We start from the raw sequence: 17352 nt of genomic DNA on the forward strand, positions 1-17352 counted from the left end.
AGCAAGATAAGAAATTCCCTAAAGGAGAGCATTCTGAGCAGAGGGCATTGTAAGTGCAAAGGTCCTGGGGCAGGGGTACACGGGTGCTGGGGTGGATGAAGCAGAAAGGGCAAATGGAAAGTGAAGAGATGCAAGGCTAGAGAGCCAGGCTGGGCTGGAGACCACGATGAGGACTCAGTCTTTGTCCTGAGGAGGGTGGGAGCCATTGGAAGGTTTTCTTCTCTTTTTTGAGACTAGCCCAGAGGAGGAGAGGTAAGGCGGGGCAGGGAGGACACTGAGCAGGCCACTGCAGTACTCCTGGTGGAAATGACGGTGGCTCGGACCAGGCAGCGACGGAGGTGGTGGGAAGTGGTCCGACCCTGGATGCACGAGGAAGGCAGGAGCAAGAAGATGTGCGGCAGAAGACAGAGGGCTGTAGGAGAGCAGCCGGGGCGGGGCTCTAAGGTCAGGGGCCTGAGAATCTGCAAGGATGGAGATGGGGTCCTCGGGGGCAGAGCAGGTTTCAGGGGAAGGTCAGGAGTTCAATTTTGGCCACACCAAGTCCGTGAATGAAGCCTGTTAGACACTGGGGGTGGGGGGTGGTAGATAAAGACAGGTCTGGAGTTCAGGGTTGACGCTGCGCTAGAGAGATACGTGTGGGAGTTTGAGATGGGCAGAATAAAGGCCCCAGAAAGACGCCCACGGCTCCAGCCCCGGACTCTGTAAGGATGCTGTTACAAGGCAAGAGAAAATTGTAGTTGCTGATGGGATTAAGGTTCTAATCAGATGACTTTGCAACCAGTTGACCCCAGCTGACCCAGGGGAACCCGATGTAATCACAAGGGTCCTTAAATGGGGAAGATGAAGGTAGAAGAGGCAGACTTAGGGAGACGGCAAGGTGCGAAGGACTCTGGCCAACGCTGCTGGCTCTGCAGACGAAGGAAGAGGGCCGTGAGCCAAGGAGCGCAGACCGCTTCTAGAAGCTGGAGCAGGCACGCGAACGGGCGCAGAAAGGAGCGCAGGCCTGCTGTCACCTCGACCCCAGCCTGGGGAAACTCGTTTCGGGCTTCCGACCTGCAGGGCTGTGACAGGACGCGTTGCGCTGTTTAGGCCACCAGGTTGCAGGGCTTCGTTACAGCAGCCACAGGGAGCTGCTGCAGAACTGATGGCGCCAGACGGACGGGGAGGGACCAGGGAAGCGGGCAGACACAGAAGGGGACCCAGGCCCCGCTGGAGTCTCTGCCACGCTGCCCGCCTGTCCCGTTACCTGAGTCAGACTGGTCTTCCTCCCGGGCCCCCTCGCCACCGGGGTCCTCGCCGGGGGCCTCCTGGCTGGCTCGGGCCTCCTGGGCGTCCTCATGGGTGTGGTAGACCCACTGGTACAGGCCCTGTGAGGGGAGCGGAGTAAGAGGGGGCCACGACGCTGGGCACCCAGGGGTGATGGGATGGGGCAAAGGTGCAAACAGTTCCCCGCCTCCAAAGCTCAGGTTTTCAGCCTGGTGGTGACACCACCTTAGGGGAGGCCCCCGAGACTTCACTCGGGAACCCTCCTGAGGGACCTCCCGTCACACTCTGCCCTCACCCTCTACCGTCTAAACTCCACACAGAAGCTGGGGAGGGGGAGCCTTTGACGATGAAAGTCTCCCCTGGGGCCCCAGGGCCTAGAAACATGTCAGGCGCGTGGCGGGTGCTTGATGAACACTAGATGAACCGACAGATGAGTATCACCGTCCACAGAGCCCCAACCCCAATCCGAGTATAGCATCCACTTCTACCACCAACAAGACCACCTGCCCAACGTGCCTCTGTAGTGTTGCACCCATTTCGCAGCTGTGAAAACCGAGGCCATGAGGTATCATGGCCCAGCTCCTCCAGTTTAGGGAGGCTGAGGGGGCACAAGGCCCAAGCCCAGCTCAGTCCCACCAGGTGGGCAGCCCCGCCTGACCCCAAAAGGCGTGATGCCTCAGGCTTTTTCCAGAGAAAGGAGGGTGGTCCTCAGCACCCACCGCGCCCCCCCCACACACACACAACAGGGCTCCCCTGACTGCCCTGGCTGCCAGGTTGCTTACCAGGGTCTCTTCTCGGCGGTTCCGGAATGCCTGGAAGTGCTCCAGGACTTCTGGGGCACCGTCATTCATCACATTGTTGCCACTGACCTTCAAGATACACTGGCCAGCACAGAGCCCTGCGGCCGCGGCCTCTGAGCCTAAGGGAGACAGGAGCGCTTGAGGTTGAATGCCAGGCAATGGGGGCCTGGGCCGCAGGCAAGGAGGGTATCCAGACGAATGCTGTCCCCCACCCACACGCTCCACCTCCAGCGCCCCCACACTCCAGTGGGCAGGGCAGGCGCTAGCATTCTCACTGTGCAGACAAAGACACTGAGGCTCAGAGAAGCAGCAGCGAGCCCACGGTCACACAGCTCGGGTTCCACCCCTGGCTCTACCACTAACCAACCATGTGACCTTCAGTTAAGGTCCTTATCCTCTCCGGGCCTCAGTGTCTTTGTCTGTAAAATGAAGACACTAATAATGTCCACCCATAGGATCGTGAGAGACTCCACGAGTTAAGGCATTCAGGCCCGCCCAGCTCTTCGAACGTGCTCAAGAGATACCAGCTGTTTTACGGTTTTCGCCTGGTTCACCTACAAACACCTACTCTTCTCTGGAGACGCTGCAAGGCAAGGCTCCTCACCTCAGCACTGCTGACATGCTGGGCTGTGCTGTGTACCACAGGGCGTCGGCGACATCCCTGCTCCCTACCCATGAGATGCCACTCCCCCCGCCCCTCCGTGGCAGTTAAACATGTGTCCAGACTTTGCCAGCTGTCTCCAAGAGGGTGAAACTGCCCCCAGCTGGGAGCCCTTGCTTTAAGAATATATAAAATAGAAATGCACTTTAAAATAGTAACCAATTCTCAGATTTCTATCCTGATACGCATTTTCTTAATTAATACATATGGAAAAAAGACAAATATGACTACAGAAGTAGACAGTTAATGTTTAAACTTTAAAAATGGGGCCGACAGATGCAAAAAGGGTTGGGAACTCAGGATCTCAGACTGGTCTGGTTTGCCTCCAAGGTGGAGTAAACCCTTAAACAGCAGATGGAAAGGCAGCACGGGAAGCAGAGGTCTCCAACTCTGAGCCCATGGACTGGCCCTGGCCACAGAGGTGTGGCCAAAGTTCCTATATGGCTTCTCTTTAAAAATGAAATCTGGCAAGGGTGGGCCCATATTCCTGCCGGGCAATAAGGAGCTTCAGCTGAGGAAGACAGCCCCTTTTAGAGTGAAGGTGTACTTTCCACCTTGTAACAGTCCCCACCATTCCCTATTGTCTTCCTCTCACTTACAAATTCATAACTGCTTCCTCACCCTTGTAGGCATTTGCATTTGCATGCCTTTGCTTCAAGCAAATTAAGTAAGTGGTAATGGAGCACAGTGAGGTGCAGGCCTGGTGGAAATGGTTTGGGTGGCTCTGGATTCCTGTCACACACGCAGACCCATTTCCCAGAGTGCCCTGCTATCTGCCAGGCTCCACTCACCTCGCCCCACGGCATAGACGTACGGCGGGGCAGCTCCGCGGATCTGGAAGCACAAAGCCTCTGGGTGGTCGGGGACTTTGATGATCCTGCACCAGGCAGACGCAGCCGTAAGGAAAAGCCGCATCACCCCCAACAGCCCAAGGGACCACCCTGGGGAGCCCCTGCCTCCCAGACTTTGGGGAAATCCAGCCTAAGAATAAGAGCAGGGCCAGGCTCACCAGCCCCCAAATATACAGAGAAACCTCAGGTAGCCTAAGCAAAGCCCACGCCACTGGGATTGTGGGGCTATCAGAACTACTGGCCTGCCCACGAAGCTGAAGCCCACGCACAGAATTCCACATGACCCTCCCCCTTCTCCACCCCCTCCTGGGGGGAGGAGGCCTCTTGGTGGCCGGTCCAGCACCTCAGCCAGTGCACTTGTTATTCAACAATCATGGACAGAAGGGTGAGCAGTGACCTACACATCTTGGTGCCGAATCTAGAAAAATGCCCACACGGGTCCCCTGGAGAACATGGTTCGAAAGCCCAGGTCTCGGCCATTCTGCGGGTGGCACACCACAGCTGAGCAAGTGGCACCTGCCCGGGACCGTGCAGTGGGGGGTCATTAACCCAGGGGCTTCAGTGCAGCTGTCTGCTTCCCCACCAAGGATGTGTCCCCCACAGTGGCCTTCAGGATCATCCTTCCTGTCCCCCACCAGATAAAGCCATCTTGGGAGCCTGTTCTCAAACCCCAGGTGTCTCCAGAACTTAAGACAGGCACGTTCCACCTTGGTGATTTCCGCCACTGCCACATACCAACCAACCCATCAATCATTTTCCCTAAATTGACTTGCCTCTTTACTGAAATAATCTTATTTAAAACTTTCCATCACTCATGTCAACAGAAAACTGCAAAGCGTTTGCCTTAAATAGAAGGGAGAGGTGGAAACCAAATGCACAATTTTTAAAATAGAAAATGCTTCTCCCTGTACCTATATCTGGTATCCAACCACTTCTTGCCACCCCTGCAGCCACGCAGGCCGGTCCAGCAGCCTCCTCACCATGCCTCTGCTGCCGCCTCTGCCCCCCACGATCCAGTCTTCAATAGTAGCCAGAGGCAATCTGCAGAACCCACATCGGATCATGCCTCACCTCCACTCAGAACCTTCACCGGGCTCCACGGTCCTGCTGTGGGCACAGTGTCCTGCAGGACCAGGCCCTGGTTGTCTGGCTGCTTTCACCAGACCACTCTCGCTCACTCCGCTCCAGCCCACCAGCTTCCTCACTACTCCTCACACACACATGGCCATGGTTCCATCCAGACCTTTGCACTGGCTGTTTCCTCTCCCTGGAGCCCTCTTCCCACACAAGTGCCCCCGGACTCCCCTCCCTACCTCCTTCAGGTCTCGGTGGCTCCAACCACCCTCCCTCCACGGAGGCCATCTTTTTTCCCAGCTCCCCAGGCTGGTCTCCACTTCCTACCACCTGGTTTGGTGTGCCCCTTGCTCCCCCATTTTTTGTTTCAGCATCTGTCTCCTGCTCTAACCTCCAACCCAACTGAGATCTACGGAGCATAGAAACATATCAACCCAGGGCCTGAAACACCACTGAACACACTGTGGGCCCTCAATAACCACCTGCTGAATGGCTGAAGGTAGCAGCCTTGAGGCAAGTGCCTGCCGAATGAGCCCCACCCATGGAGCACCAGGACAGCCCAGGCCCCTGCCTCCACCCAAGAGGAAGGTGGTGGGAGGTGGGACGCTTGGCCCCTGGGGACACTCACTCTTTGGCCTTGGTGGCCACCAGGAGGCGCAGCGGGCGGCGGGAGCAGAAAGACTGGTTGAGGATGGACTCCACCTCCGCAAGGGGCCGTAGGAACACCAGATCCTCGTTGATGGAGTAGATCCTCCTGGCCACCTGCAGGCCGGCCATCTTGGCGGGGGAGACACACATGGGACCAAGCATGACCAGAGCGACCCCCAGGGCAACCGCAACCCCTCCCCTCTGCAGGCTGGTGGTAAGAGGAGAGACCACCCCAGCTTGCTCCTGCTTCCTGCCGGGCCTGTGAGGACCGGGGGTGCCAGACTAAGGCAGCCACCTCATGACCGTGAGGGCGTGGCCAGAAAAGTGGAAGAGATGTTGACCCTGAACGAAGACTCACAACCACCTCCTTCGAACCACTTAGATCACTAGACAAACGAAGCCTTCTGGCTCCAGCCTTGGTGGGGTGAGCATGTGGCTACTTGCAGCCGAAAGCATTTGCAGCCACTACGGGGAGGCATGTGGGCGCCTGGACAACCCTCCTCTGCACCCCGGGGGGACAGCTGAGAGGATGCATGACCTGCCACACACTCGCTCTCCTTCCTCCACCAGACCTTCGTCCATGACAGAGCAGCAAATTTGTCTCTTTCAGGCCATCAAGGAGTAGTTTTTCCTCATCACAGCTGATTCAGAAACTTTTGGTTGCACCTCTCCCAAGGGCCAGCAGAGGGGGCCAGTGGCACATACACCAGGCAGACAGCCCTGAGCAGAGGGGCCCTTCCCCAGCTCCCCCACGAATGTAGACAAGTCAGCCCTAGACTCAGTTTCCCCACACAGGCAACAAGCAAAGAGGGGCATCCCAGGAACTGCTGCCTGCCTCAAGAAACATGGACAGACACCCCTCTCTCCGACCCACGCTCAGGCCAGGGCAGCCGCTCCGAGAGGCCTCACCTCGGCCAGCGAGCCCCTCTGGACCGACTTCACCACCACAGCCTTGTTTCTCTCCTCAATGTCAAAGCCGTAGTCTTCCTCCTGGGGCAGGATCTGTGGGCCCAGAGCAGGAGAGAGGCGGTGAGATGGGAGGGATGGGGAGCTGCACGGAGGCAGGGGGCCAGCCCTGCCTTAGCCCCCACAAGACAGACACCCTGCTGGCTCCTCAGGCCCCACATCTGCATGGGGTATGGGTGCAGGGCGGGGGCAGGGGGCAGGTATGGCAGGAGAGAATAAAACAGCACCCAGTACACAGCAAGTGCTCAATACCTATCTGTAAAGACACACCACCTGGTCCCTACCTCGGCCTGGTGCTGATCACACGGTTGTTTACTTCTCATCGCCTGGCTCCCCCTCTCCCCCACCCTGAGGACAGGCCCCTTGGGTATTCACCACCATCTCTCTGTCTGCTGGCGAGCTGTAGGTGCTCAGTAAAAGTGTACTGGCTTAATGAATAAACTAGATCCAGGTGTCTAGCCACCAAGAGCTCAGGGACAAGAAGCAGGCAGCCCCTTCCCCCTGCAGAGTGGCAGGCAGGTTAGGGACACCGGAAATTGCATTTATACGGTCAACAAATATCTGCTGAGCTCCTTGCTGCCTATTATACGGCTCAGGCACTTTACTGGGCGCTGGAAACAGTACTGCACGAGGCAGACGATCCCTGCCCTGATGCATCTGTTTGGTGAAAGAGACAGACAACAAATATAGAATGTGACACGGGGAGTGCATGAAGTTTGAGTTAAAATAAAGCACTTAAAAAGGCAGAACATGGTGTGGCGGGGGGCAGAAGAGGTGATGTGTGAGCCGAGACCTGAATGAAGTGAGGAACAGGACTTTCTAAAGACTGAAGACAGCGCTCCAGGCAGAGGGCACAGCATGAGCAAAGGCCCTGAGGCAGGCCCCGAGGGACTTGCTGGGGATGGGAACAGGTTGGATCAGACAAGCTGGGATGGACTGAGGAAAGGGAGAAGACAGCAGATGAGGCTGGAGAAGCAGAAAGAGTCTCGCAGACCATAGGAAACTGGGTTTTACCCTAAGTGTGGTGGGAAGATGGGCGGGCTGCAGAGCGGGAGAAATGGGAAACGCAAGGACGGCAGCCCCAAAAACGCTGCAGGAGAGCAGTCAGTGGGGCCGTCTCTGTGGATTTAGACTCGGGCCCCCGCTCTGGCTGCAGCAGGAGACCCGAGTTCTCGGGCTGTCCTGACAGTCCACCGCGGGCCAGGCACTGAGATGGAGGCTGCTGTCGGAACAGGGCCTGGTGGGCCGGGATGCCGAACTGCTCTAACTAAATAGCTCAAGGCTATTTACAGCACGTGGAGGGACAGGGTGGCAGCCCAGAAGGCCTAGGGCCCTGGCCTGCAGGATGAGTCATCTCGGGAAGCCTTGCTCTCTGCACAACACCAGGCTGGGAGGTGGGGTGGGCAAGGGGAGAGGGAACGGCCAAGACAGGCAGCCTGGCAAGACCAAACTTTTTTGAGAAGAAGGTTCTCTTGGCCAGTGAAGTGATCTGGCCTCTTGGCAGCACTGCCAGCCACTGCCTAGGATCACCCCTGCTCTGGGGCACACCAAGCTGAGCCCCCATCTGAAGGTGTCCCAGCTGCCAGGCCTGCAGGCGAGTCTGGGGAGAAAGATGCCATAGCTCAGCTCTGCTCCTACCAGCAGGCGCTTGGCCAGAATGTTCTCCACCAGCTTGAAGTCGTTGCGAAGCTGTTTGTTCTTGCTGCTCGTCCCCTCCATCTCCTCGTCTGCGTGGAAGCGAAAGTACTGCGACTCATCCTTGAACTCGCTCTTCTCCAGCACTGCAAACCCACAGACATACAGGCACGGGGTCAAGTTCACAGGGGAAGGGCTCAGCAACACCTGCCAAATGGCAGCCACCGGCCAGAACCAGCCCCTGGACAAGTTTGGTTTGGCCGGTGCCATGCTGTATTAAATGTAATCAGGTGCCAATACTAACATATCAGGGTATCGCACCCAAATGAGTGGCTTTCTGACTTCTCTCAAAAACCCCGAACTTGCCCCACCTGCTATAAAGACGGACTTCAAAGCCACGGGAACAAAGCCGGGGTGGAACGCCAGCAGAAACAGCCAAGGAACCAGTGGAAGGGAAGAGAAATCACTTAAGAGGGCCATGTGTTCACGAGAACTTAGTGCCTGACGGATGATGATCACATGGAAGATTCCAGATGGTGCAGGGAACCCGTGTAGGGGAAAACAATAAAACTGGACCCCTACCTCACACCATATACAGCAAACTCCTGGTGGATTTGAGACCTAAATGTGAACAGGAAAACTAAAGCTCACCAGACAAAATGCAGGAGAATATCTTTGTCCTAAATAGGAAAGGGGGTTCAGATACAAGACACCCCCCAAAAAAGCACTATAATTTCTATGCAATACAAAAGCCATGGGAAGACAGCGAATTAAAAAAAACCGAATATCTAAAACCAACAAAGAATACCCATCTAGAATATGTAAGGAACTCTAATAAACCAACCACAAAAGGTTGGGAAACTCATAAATAAACGGGCAAAAGATCTGAATGGGCAATGAACAGGTGGGTGACCCCTAATGGACAGCCAGTATGTGAAAAGGAGCTGGACTTCATGGATGATCGGGAGACCACAAGGAGGCACTGAGGACCAGAGACAGCCAGCTCCCCACCTCTGTTTATAAAGAAAGTTTTCTTGGGACACAGCCACACCCGTTTATTCACGTGTCGTCTGGAGCTGCTTTGGAGCCACCGTGATGGAGATGAATCACTGCAAGAGACCGCACAGCCCACAAAGCTCAACATATTTATTATCTGGGCCTTTAGATAAAGGGTCTCTTCCTTTTCTTTAAAGATATTTTCCCATTTATTTTATTTTATTTTTTTTAGAGAGAGGGGAAAGGAGAGAGAGAGAAAGAAAGAAACATCAGTGGGTTGCCCTTTGCACACACCCTGACAGGGGGCTGAACCCACAACCCAGACATGTGCCCTCACTGGGAATCAAACTGGCGACCTTTCGCTTTGTGAGATGACACCCAATGAACTGAGCCACACCAGCCAGGGCTGGAGAAAAAGTTTTTTGACCTCTGTTCTAAGACCAACAGGTAAAGGAATAAAAATAACCAGTAACAACCAGTACGACACCTGGTCCCTGTGGATTACAACGTAACCAGGCACCTGCTAGAGCCAAGCTCACCATGGACACAGGCTCAGGACCACCTACTCCTCAGATGAGGCTGTGCTGCGCCCCTCTGACAGAAGGGGAGACTCGGGCTGGAGAAGCTAAATAAACTGAGCGAGGTCGCAGAGCGCCTCCTTTTCACCATGCCGCCCAGCCTGGCCTGTTGGACGGAGGCTGGACGAGTGACAAGAGGAGGGGCGCCAGGGCCAGGGCTCAGGCTGGGAAAGGCGGCTGTAGGAAGTGGGGGGGCCTGAGAGGAGGAAGACCAGCTGCCTGCGCTTCACGAAATGTCCCCGGCTCCCCTGCAGACAGATGCTGTCTGCTGCCTTGGTGACTCAAAAGCAGGAGCAGGCAGCGCTCCATCCATCCTTCTCCTCTTCTCGGACAGCTGGCTGTGGGCGTCCCTCATCCCTCTCCAGCCACCCCGCTTACCTCTGGAGAGAGCAGACACACAAATTACGGCTCTCCCCAGAGCTGGGGAGCCAGGCCCCAGGGGGCCGGCTGGCTCCACCTCCACTGTAAACATGTGGGAAAAAGCAGAAGAATGTTGTGCTGAAACGTCTGGGGGACAGCTGGCGTCCCCGAGTCCAGCCGCTCAGCGAGGTGAGGTCCTGCCACTGCCATTGCCTGCTCGGGCCACGGGCCAGGCTTTGCGAGACGGGCACAGGCCTGGGTGCAGATCCCTGCTCAGCGCCTTCCCAACTTCACGCCCTTACAGCCTTGCTGAGCCTCAGTTTCCTCTTCTACGGGGACAGTAAGGGCTCCAGTGTGGCTGTGAGAATCAAGTGGCTGTGAGGCTCAGTTTCCCCGTGTGTGCCTAAAGTGAGAGAGTCGGACCATCAGCCGCTCGGGTGCCTCCCAGAGGACACCTCGGGGCCCGTGAGCTCAGGTCAGAAGCCTCGAGGCGCCACGCAGGCCCCACCCCACCCTCCACTCTGCCCCCTAACTTGCATTTTGCAGCGGCCACAAACCTAGGATTTGGCCCTTTCCAATTTTAGCCTGTTTTTGAGTTCGTGGCAGGGAAGAGGGGAGCAACGGCCGTGCCCTGCAATTTCTCTCCCTGGGGGGCCCTCAGAGTGTTGGTACAGCCCGGGAGTCACCCCCCCACCGAACGTCCTCAGCCAGCAGCCTTCCCGGAACGGCAGCTGGGTGGACCCCTAATTACTCTCACCCACAAATGAGAGGTTCTGCCCAGCCGAATGGCAGGAGGGACAGAGCTATTGAAGGCCCCACGGGGAGCAGAGCAGCTTCTGGGAATGAGGGACTTGGGTGAGCCAGGGCCAATGAACGGGAATGACGAGGCTGCCCCGGCTGAGCCGAACCTGCCACGCTCAGCTTGGGGGTGAGTCAAACCCTAGGGCCACAGGCCTGCTGATCTCGGAAGGGAGGGAACAGCGAGGCCCCCAGAAGAAAGACGGGGAAACTGAGGCCTGGAGAGCAGCCTGAGCTTATAGGGAGAGAGCTAAGGCAGGCCTAGAAGCAGGCCTGTGGGCTACCAGGTAGGGGAGGAACCAAGTGGCCTTCCCTGTGACCAGCACACCTCTCGCCCTACTGAAGGGACAACGAACCCAGCGGCTGACCCTGGGGGGGGGAAACCCTGGCTGCAGCCTGTGAGCACAGAGGTTCACTGGGGTGCAGCTGTGCCCATTTGTTTACAGGCCGCCTGTAGCTTTGCTCAAGCTGCCTCGGCAGAGCCCAGCGGGGACAGAGACCACGCGGCCTGAAACACCGCAACTGTTCACCGCTGGCCCTTGGCAGAGTTTGCTGACCTCCGAGTTATAGCGCAAAGCAGAAGCCAGGAGGAGGAGCGGCCAAGAGACCTTCCAGTCTCACCCTGTGCGCCACCCCCAATCCAGTCTCACCCCACAGGGGCCCTCCCCGGGACTACCACAGCCACCTCCTCCCTGGCCTCCCGGCTGCCACCCCCACCCTCACAGACACTCTCCCCGGGCACCAGGGGTTCCTGTACAAACCTCAGTGGCGCGTGTCCCTCCTCTGCTCTGACCCCACCCAGGACCCCCACCTCACGGGAAGGAAAGCCAAAGTCCTCCTCACGTGCTTATGAGGTTCCAGAACATGTCCTCACTTCGCTGTTGTCTCATTCTCACACACACGCGCGTGCACACACACATACACACACACGCTCAGAAACACTCAGCACACAGAGCTGTGAGCTCCCGAGGGGGGACGGTCGCCTGCCTTGCTCACTGCTCTGTCCCCAGAGCCTGTACGGTGCCTGCACACAGGAGACACCCCCTCGGCAAGTGAACAGAAGGGCAGCGTGGAGTCGGCCTGACCAGGAGTGCACTGCCCCTCAAAGAAAAGCAAGTCTGACCCAGGTGCCGAGCGGGGAAGGAGAGGAGCCCCTCCAGCTGGGTGGTCGAGGGCTCAGATGGTCAGGGAGGCCTTGCCAGGGAGGCAAGAACTGAGCAGGAATCTGGACCGAGTGAGCGGTAAAGCAGGCAGGGAAGGGCAGCCCAGGTGAGGGCCATGCAAGTACCCGGGACCTGAGAGTTTGCTGGAACCAGGAGACAGGCTCCTTGGAGGGGTTAAAGTCGACCTGTCCTTCCCAAAGGGCAGGAGACTTGAGGATCCCCCAGGGCCGGCAAGGGAAGGCGGGAGCTCAGGGCTGAGTGTGTGGCCAGGGAAGCCGGCCTGCTGGGGTCCACATCCCGACTACTCGCCATGTGACCTGAGCAAGTTTCTTAACTGCCTGGGCTTCTATTTTCTCCTTTACAAACGGGGACGATGTTAATACTGACATCAAAGATCCTTACAGGGATTAAGCCAACACATGGAGAGGGTTGAAACGGCCAGGCTCACAGCCCATTGACCTCTGTTCTCATGTAAAGTGCTATCAATGGAACCATTTTCTCCCTCCTTCCCCCCCAGCTTCCCGCCCCAGGATCATCTCAGGACCGTCCACCTCGCTACCCCTCTCACGTGCTTCCCCCCCGCCGAGGCAAGAGTGACTCATCTGAAGGGTGAGGCTGGGAACTGGGGCGTGAATGTGGCCAGGAACAGCCCTGCCTTCCTCTCACGCTCATAGCCAGTCTGTCTGCTCCTCCCCACGGAGCCTGTGGGCCAGGCCTGAGCCTCGCTGCCCATCCTGGAAGGCCACAGCCCACCCAGGAGGAAGAGCACAGGCAGCCCACGGATTTGTCCTCGAATCCAGTCTATTTCTTNGCTTCCCGCCCCAGGATCATCTCAGGACTGTCCACCTCGCTACCCCTCTCACGTGCTTCCCCCCCTCGAGGCAAGAGTGACTCATCTGAAGGGTGAGGCTGGGAACTGTGGCGTGAATGTGGCCAGGAACAGCCCTGCCTTCCTCTCACGCTCATAGCCAGTCTGTCTGCTCCTCCCCACGGAGCCTGTGGGCCAGGCCTGAGCCTCGCTGCCCATCCTGGAAGGCCACAGCCCACCCAGGAGGAAGAGCACAGGCAGCCCACGGATTTGTCCTCGAATCCAGTCTATTTCTTCAGCCAAGCTTTACCAGCCACCTCGGTCCCCGCCGGACACTAGAAGTGATCTCTTAATCAGTGCAGAACGGAGGGGAGGAAGGAAGAATTCAAAAGTCACCCCAAACCACCCCTCTGCCCCAGTCTACAGGCCTGCAGACCCGGTGCCTAGCCTGGGCTCACCCATGGGCGTGCTGGACAGCCTCCAGCCCACCCTATGCTTCCTCTGGGCCTCAGTTTCCCCTCCCAGTGACATGCACCAGGGACCAGAGGCCTTGCCGGCCCTTCTGTTCCAGGCCAGATGGAGGCCATGGGGAGGGGAAGGGGTGAGTTACCGTGGTGCATGAAGCCGTTGTTACACAGGCCCACGCCGAGCGCCACCGCCTCCTCCCGCGTCTGGCAATCGCCCTGGAATGGAACAAGAACAGGGGACATTAGGTGGACTGGCACTGGAGGGGCTGTGTGGGGCTGGAGGGAAGCCCACCCACCCCCACCAGCACGGAAGCTCCAAAAGGGCAGGGATTTGTGTCTCTTTGTTTACCGAGGTGTCCCCCAAACGTGTCTGGGGTTATTAACAAATCCCAGACAAGAATATTATTTTATTACACTTGTAGTAAGTACATTGAGCAGTGTGTGATAAACACCACAAGAGAGAAATGGAGATTTTTAAGTAGCAGACGCGGTTGGTTGGTTGCCTGGAAACCACCCTCTCCCAAGCCTGTGGCACTGAACCCTCACTGCTGTGGAAGGCAGCGCACCAATCCAGACAAACACAGGCCCAGCCTCCCCTGCAGCGGAAGGTGGTCAAGGAGATGGAAGCCGAAATCACTGGTAGGGAACTCCAGAAAAACCCCCTTTGTCCCTGGCCCTTCCTTTCTCTTCTCCTGTCTGGAACAAAGAGGTGATGGCTGGAGCTCCTGCAGTCACCTTAGACCACAGTGCAACCTTGAGAGGTAAAGAGCAGGCAGAGTGGCTCAGCTCCATGAGGCTGTATTCCCTGCCGCCTCCCAAGGGCCCAGCATACAGTAGGTGCTCAATAAGCATGTGTTGCTAAACTGAAGGTCTTGTGAGCAGGAACTAAATCATGCAGAAGCTTGCAGCCAAACCAATGAGCTTCAACTAAGTTCAGATAGCCTCTCATTTAAATAATTCCCAAAGTGAGAAGGTCCAAGAGGCCCTCGCCAGACACGGCCAGGCCAGAGGCCTCAACTATGCCAGACCCCTTGGGTACCAGAAGGGTCACAGAGGGAATTTCCCAGCTACAGAAGTGAAGGCCGGGGCGGCAGGACTCAGTCTGCCGGGATGGGGGCTCAGACACAGGGCAGATGGCCTAGAAGAGCAGCCGGCCATGGTATTTCACTGCACTGGCTGACCCGGCTGACCAGAGGAAGCCAAATCTCTCTTGGGGGACACCAGGCCAGTGGCTGGAGGGCTAGCGGGCCCAGAGCCGAGCCGGGGGAGACTGCCATCCAGGACAGGCCACACCTAGAGCAGCTGTTCCCAGCTAGGAGGGGCCAAAGGGGAGACACAGCCGGGCCCAGGTGTCCCACAGGCCCAGCTCTGACGTCTGGGAGGCCCAGGCAGCCGCCTAGAGCCCACCTGGTTTCCTGAGGCGCTCTGCCTGGGATCCCAGCCCATCCATGCTCCCCTGCTCCCCAAAGGACCCCGTGGTAACTCACAGATAGGCTACTAAGGATTCTCAGGTTAACAGTGAAAGATGTTGACCCTGGATGCACCCATCAGCTAAAAAGTAAGCCCCCACCGTACCTCCCATCAGCAGTGGGGAGACCACAGGCCACCAAGTCACCATCTTCTCCCCTCCCGGAGGCAGGCACAGACACACAGCACACCACGCTGCCCCGTTCTGTGCCCCCCTTGCCCACTCGCCCCCAGTGCTGGAAGCTCCAGCCATACTCGCCTCCTTGCCACTCCTTCTGCATACAACATGTGACCCCACCTCAGGGCCCTGGCTTTTCAGGTCTCGGTGCCCATGTCACCTCCTCAGAGTGGGCCCTTCCCTAATCCCCCCTAAAGTAGAGCCCACCCTCACCATCACACATCCTCTCCACAAACACTCATCCAGTCATGCTCTCTCGTCCCCTCGTAGACCGGCTGCGCCCGGCTTGTCACAACCAGCAATGAACTCGTCCCATCAGGGCTCGGCTCTCGGGGAGAACCAGCCCATGCTCCCTCCCCCTGGGTCCCTCCTAATAAACGAACTGGTTTAAGGTCTGTCTCCCACCAGAATGCCAGTTTCGTGGGCGACGACAGTGCCTGCCACGTCCACCCCACCCCCACCGTGAAGCATAGCCTATAGCATTTAGGGAGGCACGAAAAAGTCCGATGAATGAATTATCGGATGAATGAAAGGAAGATCCAATTTGGAAACTGAGCCTGAACTCTCCTCCATCTGCCTCCATTTCCGTGTCCCTAGAGGGGGGCAATCACCATGCCCACCCTCAGAGACCCTTGTGAGGGCTCAATGACATGCTCCACCCGGGGCTCCTGGCCCGGTGTGTAGAGGGCACTGGGTGAATGTCAGTCATTCTCCCTCGGCTACCTCTCAGGAGGGAGAACTACCCAGGGATGAAGGGAGCAGGGGCAGCGCGGGGCTGGAGAGGGGATGCAAAGGGGGGCACCTACCGAGGGCCTCAGTGAGCCCCCCTGCCAGGGACTTCTGAAACCCGTGCCAGTGCCCGAGGGGGCCTCTCATGACCCGCCTGATGCCAGGCACTGCACAGTCTCACTCGGCCTTCATGGCCACCCAGAAGCAATCCCTCTTATTAACCCCTCATGATAAACGAAGAAACTGAGGTACAGACAAGGATGGCGCCTGCCCAAGGTCACACTGTGAGAATGGAAGCCTTTCAGAGCCAGACTCTACCCCCCTCCATGGTACCGGTAGGGAAACTGAGGCTCTGAGAGGTCAGTTACCCAGGGCTGCAGCCAGGGCTCTGTCCTGCCTGTTCATACTGTTTCCTCGGCCGTTGCCTCAAGTCACCAGCCCGGCCCTTCGCCTGCTCCCACCCTGGCCCCCAGCCCCCCATACTGAACACCCTGCCACTGTCAGCACCCACCATCTGGCTGATGGTGGGAGTCTGTGTGCCAGGCGCATTTCAGCTGAGCCAGCACGGGAGCCGGGGGATTTGTGCCATCCCGCACCTGGCTCCCGGCCTGTCCTTGCTGGCTCCCACCCCATCTGACGGCCACAGCTGGGGGTGTCCTGGAGTGCAGGCAGCACAGACGAGAAGCCACCAAGCAGAGAGGGGGGAGGGAACAAACTCTGGAGCCTGATTCCCTGGACTCAAAATCCAGGGTGTCCTGTGGCTGTGGGTCAGGACAACCCAGGCCTCCTAACAGCTCTTCAATACCGCAGTCTTATTGGAATACCCCACGTGTGTGTGCCCTGAGGCAGGTTACATAACCCCAGCCTCAGTTTCCTCATCAGTAAAATGGGAAGAACTTCTTCTCAGATTGTTCTCAGGTTCGATGAGGTAACACATGGAACTGATACAAAGCCCAGCTGTCCGTTGAAAGGCTAATACCCACCTTATCCTCAGAGTTAAAAGTCCTCTGATTTGTCCAAGCAGTGGGCAGGAGCCCTCCCCCAGCCTCAGGGGGTGAGTTCTGAGAGATTCTAAACCACTCTCAGCAATCCCTGGTTCTGTCCCTCAGGGAGTGGTTTAGAGGTACATGTGGGACCCAGATGGCCCACGAGACCGCTGGGGTAAGTGGAAGTTTCCTCACTAAACAAAATGAAAAAGCTCTCCCCCACTGCCCCCGCTGCCTGCCTTGGTCTCTCGGTCTGCATAAATGTGATGGCTGGAGCTGCGGCAGACATCCTATGACCATGAAGCAACTGGCAATAGATGGCAGAACAGAAAGATGGAAGGAGTCTGGGTGTAAATGGCCCTAATGAGCTCTGCGACCATGAACCATAGATGCCTAGTTACGTGAGAAAGAAAATGTGTTACTGCATCAGTCAGGTTTCCTAGGATGTGCAGCAAAAGCGTTTCCAGCTAATCGGTGGGTTTCAATCAATAGTTTGTTTCAAGGAGCAGAATGACCTAGACATCAGCAATGAAGATGTATGTCTTCAAAGCAAAAGAATCCTCTGTATGTTTTCCTGACTTTCCTGCTAAGGTAAAGGCGGGCAGGCTTGCTGTAACCAGCCCCCAAGGTCACGTCTACCTACACCAGCCTGTCCCCACAGAGAGACCCCCCCACACACACACCCTCCACCCCCTTTTCCTAACCCAGAGCCAGATGCCAGCTGCCTTTCGGTCAGCCTGTTGGAAGCCATCCTCCTGCATCGGTTCCAATTAGCTTCCCTGTGGCCCCAGCCCAGGCCAAGCCAGGGGAGGTCTGCTGACACGGACAGACACACGTCACGGTCAGCGGCATCCTTACTTCATCATCCTCCCCCTGCCTCTACTTGCAACAGGATGCTTGGTGGGGGGTGGGGGAGAGCAC

General features: G+C 57.3%; 1 protein-coding gene across 2 annotated transcripts in view; it reads right to left on the reverse strand.

The window, feature by feature from the left end:
- PREX1 (phosphatidylinositol-3,4,5-trisphosphate dependent Rac exchange factor 1) overlaps positions 1 to 17352 on the reverse strand; it is a 169133-nt gene that overhangs the window by 24338 nt on the left and 127443 nt on the right. For both annotated transcript variants that reach the window (XM_037059851.1, XM_037059849.1), the window contains exons 15-21: positions 13215 to 13287; positions 7905 to 8047; positions 6210 to 6302; positions 5281 to 5429; positions 3519 to 3604; positions 2049 to 2185; positions 1247 to 1367 (exon numbers count right to left, since the gene is read on the reverse strand). In XM_037059851.1, coding sequence (XP_036915746.1) covers positions 1247 to 1367; positions 2049 to 2185; positions 3519 to 3604; positions 5281 to 5429; positions 6210 to 6302; positions 7905 to 8047; positions 13215 to 13287 — 802 coding nt within the window. The remainder of the gene's footprint in view (positions 1 to 1246; positions 1368 to 2048; positions 2186 to 3518; positions 3605 to 5280; positions 5430 to 6209; positions 6303 to 7904; positions 8048 to 13214; positions 13288 to 17352) is intronic.

The sequence above is a fragment of the Sturnira hondurensis genome, unplaced genomic scaffold (assembly GCF_014824575.4).
Source record: "Sturnira hondurensis isolate 20B ecotype Veracruz unplaced genomic scaffold, ASM1482457v3 Scaffold0011378, whole genome shotgun sequence".
Taxonomy (NCBI): Eukaryota; Metazoa; Chordata; class Mammalia; order Chiroptera; family Phyllostomidae; genus Sturnira; species Sturnira hondurensis.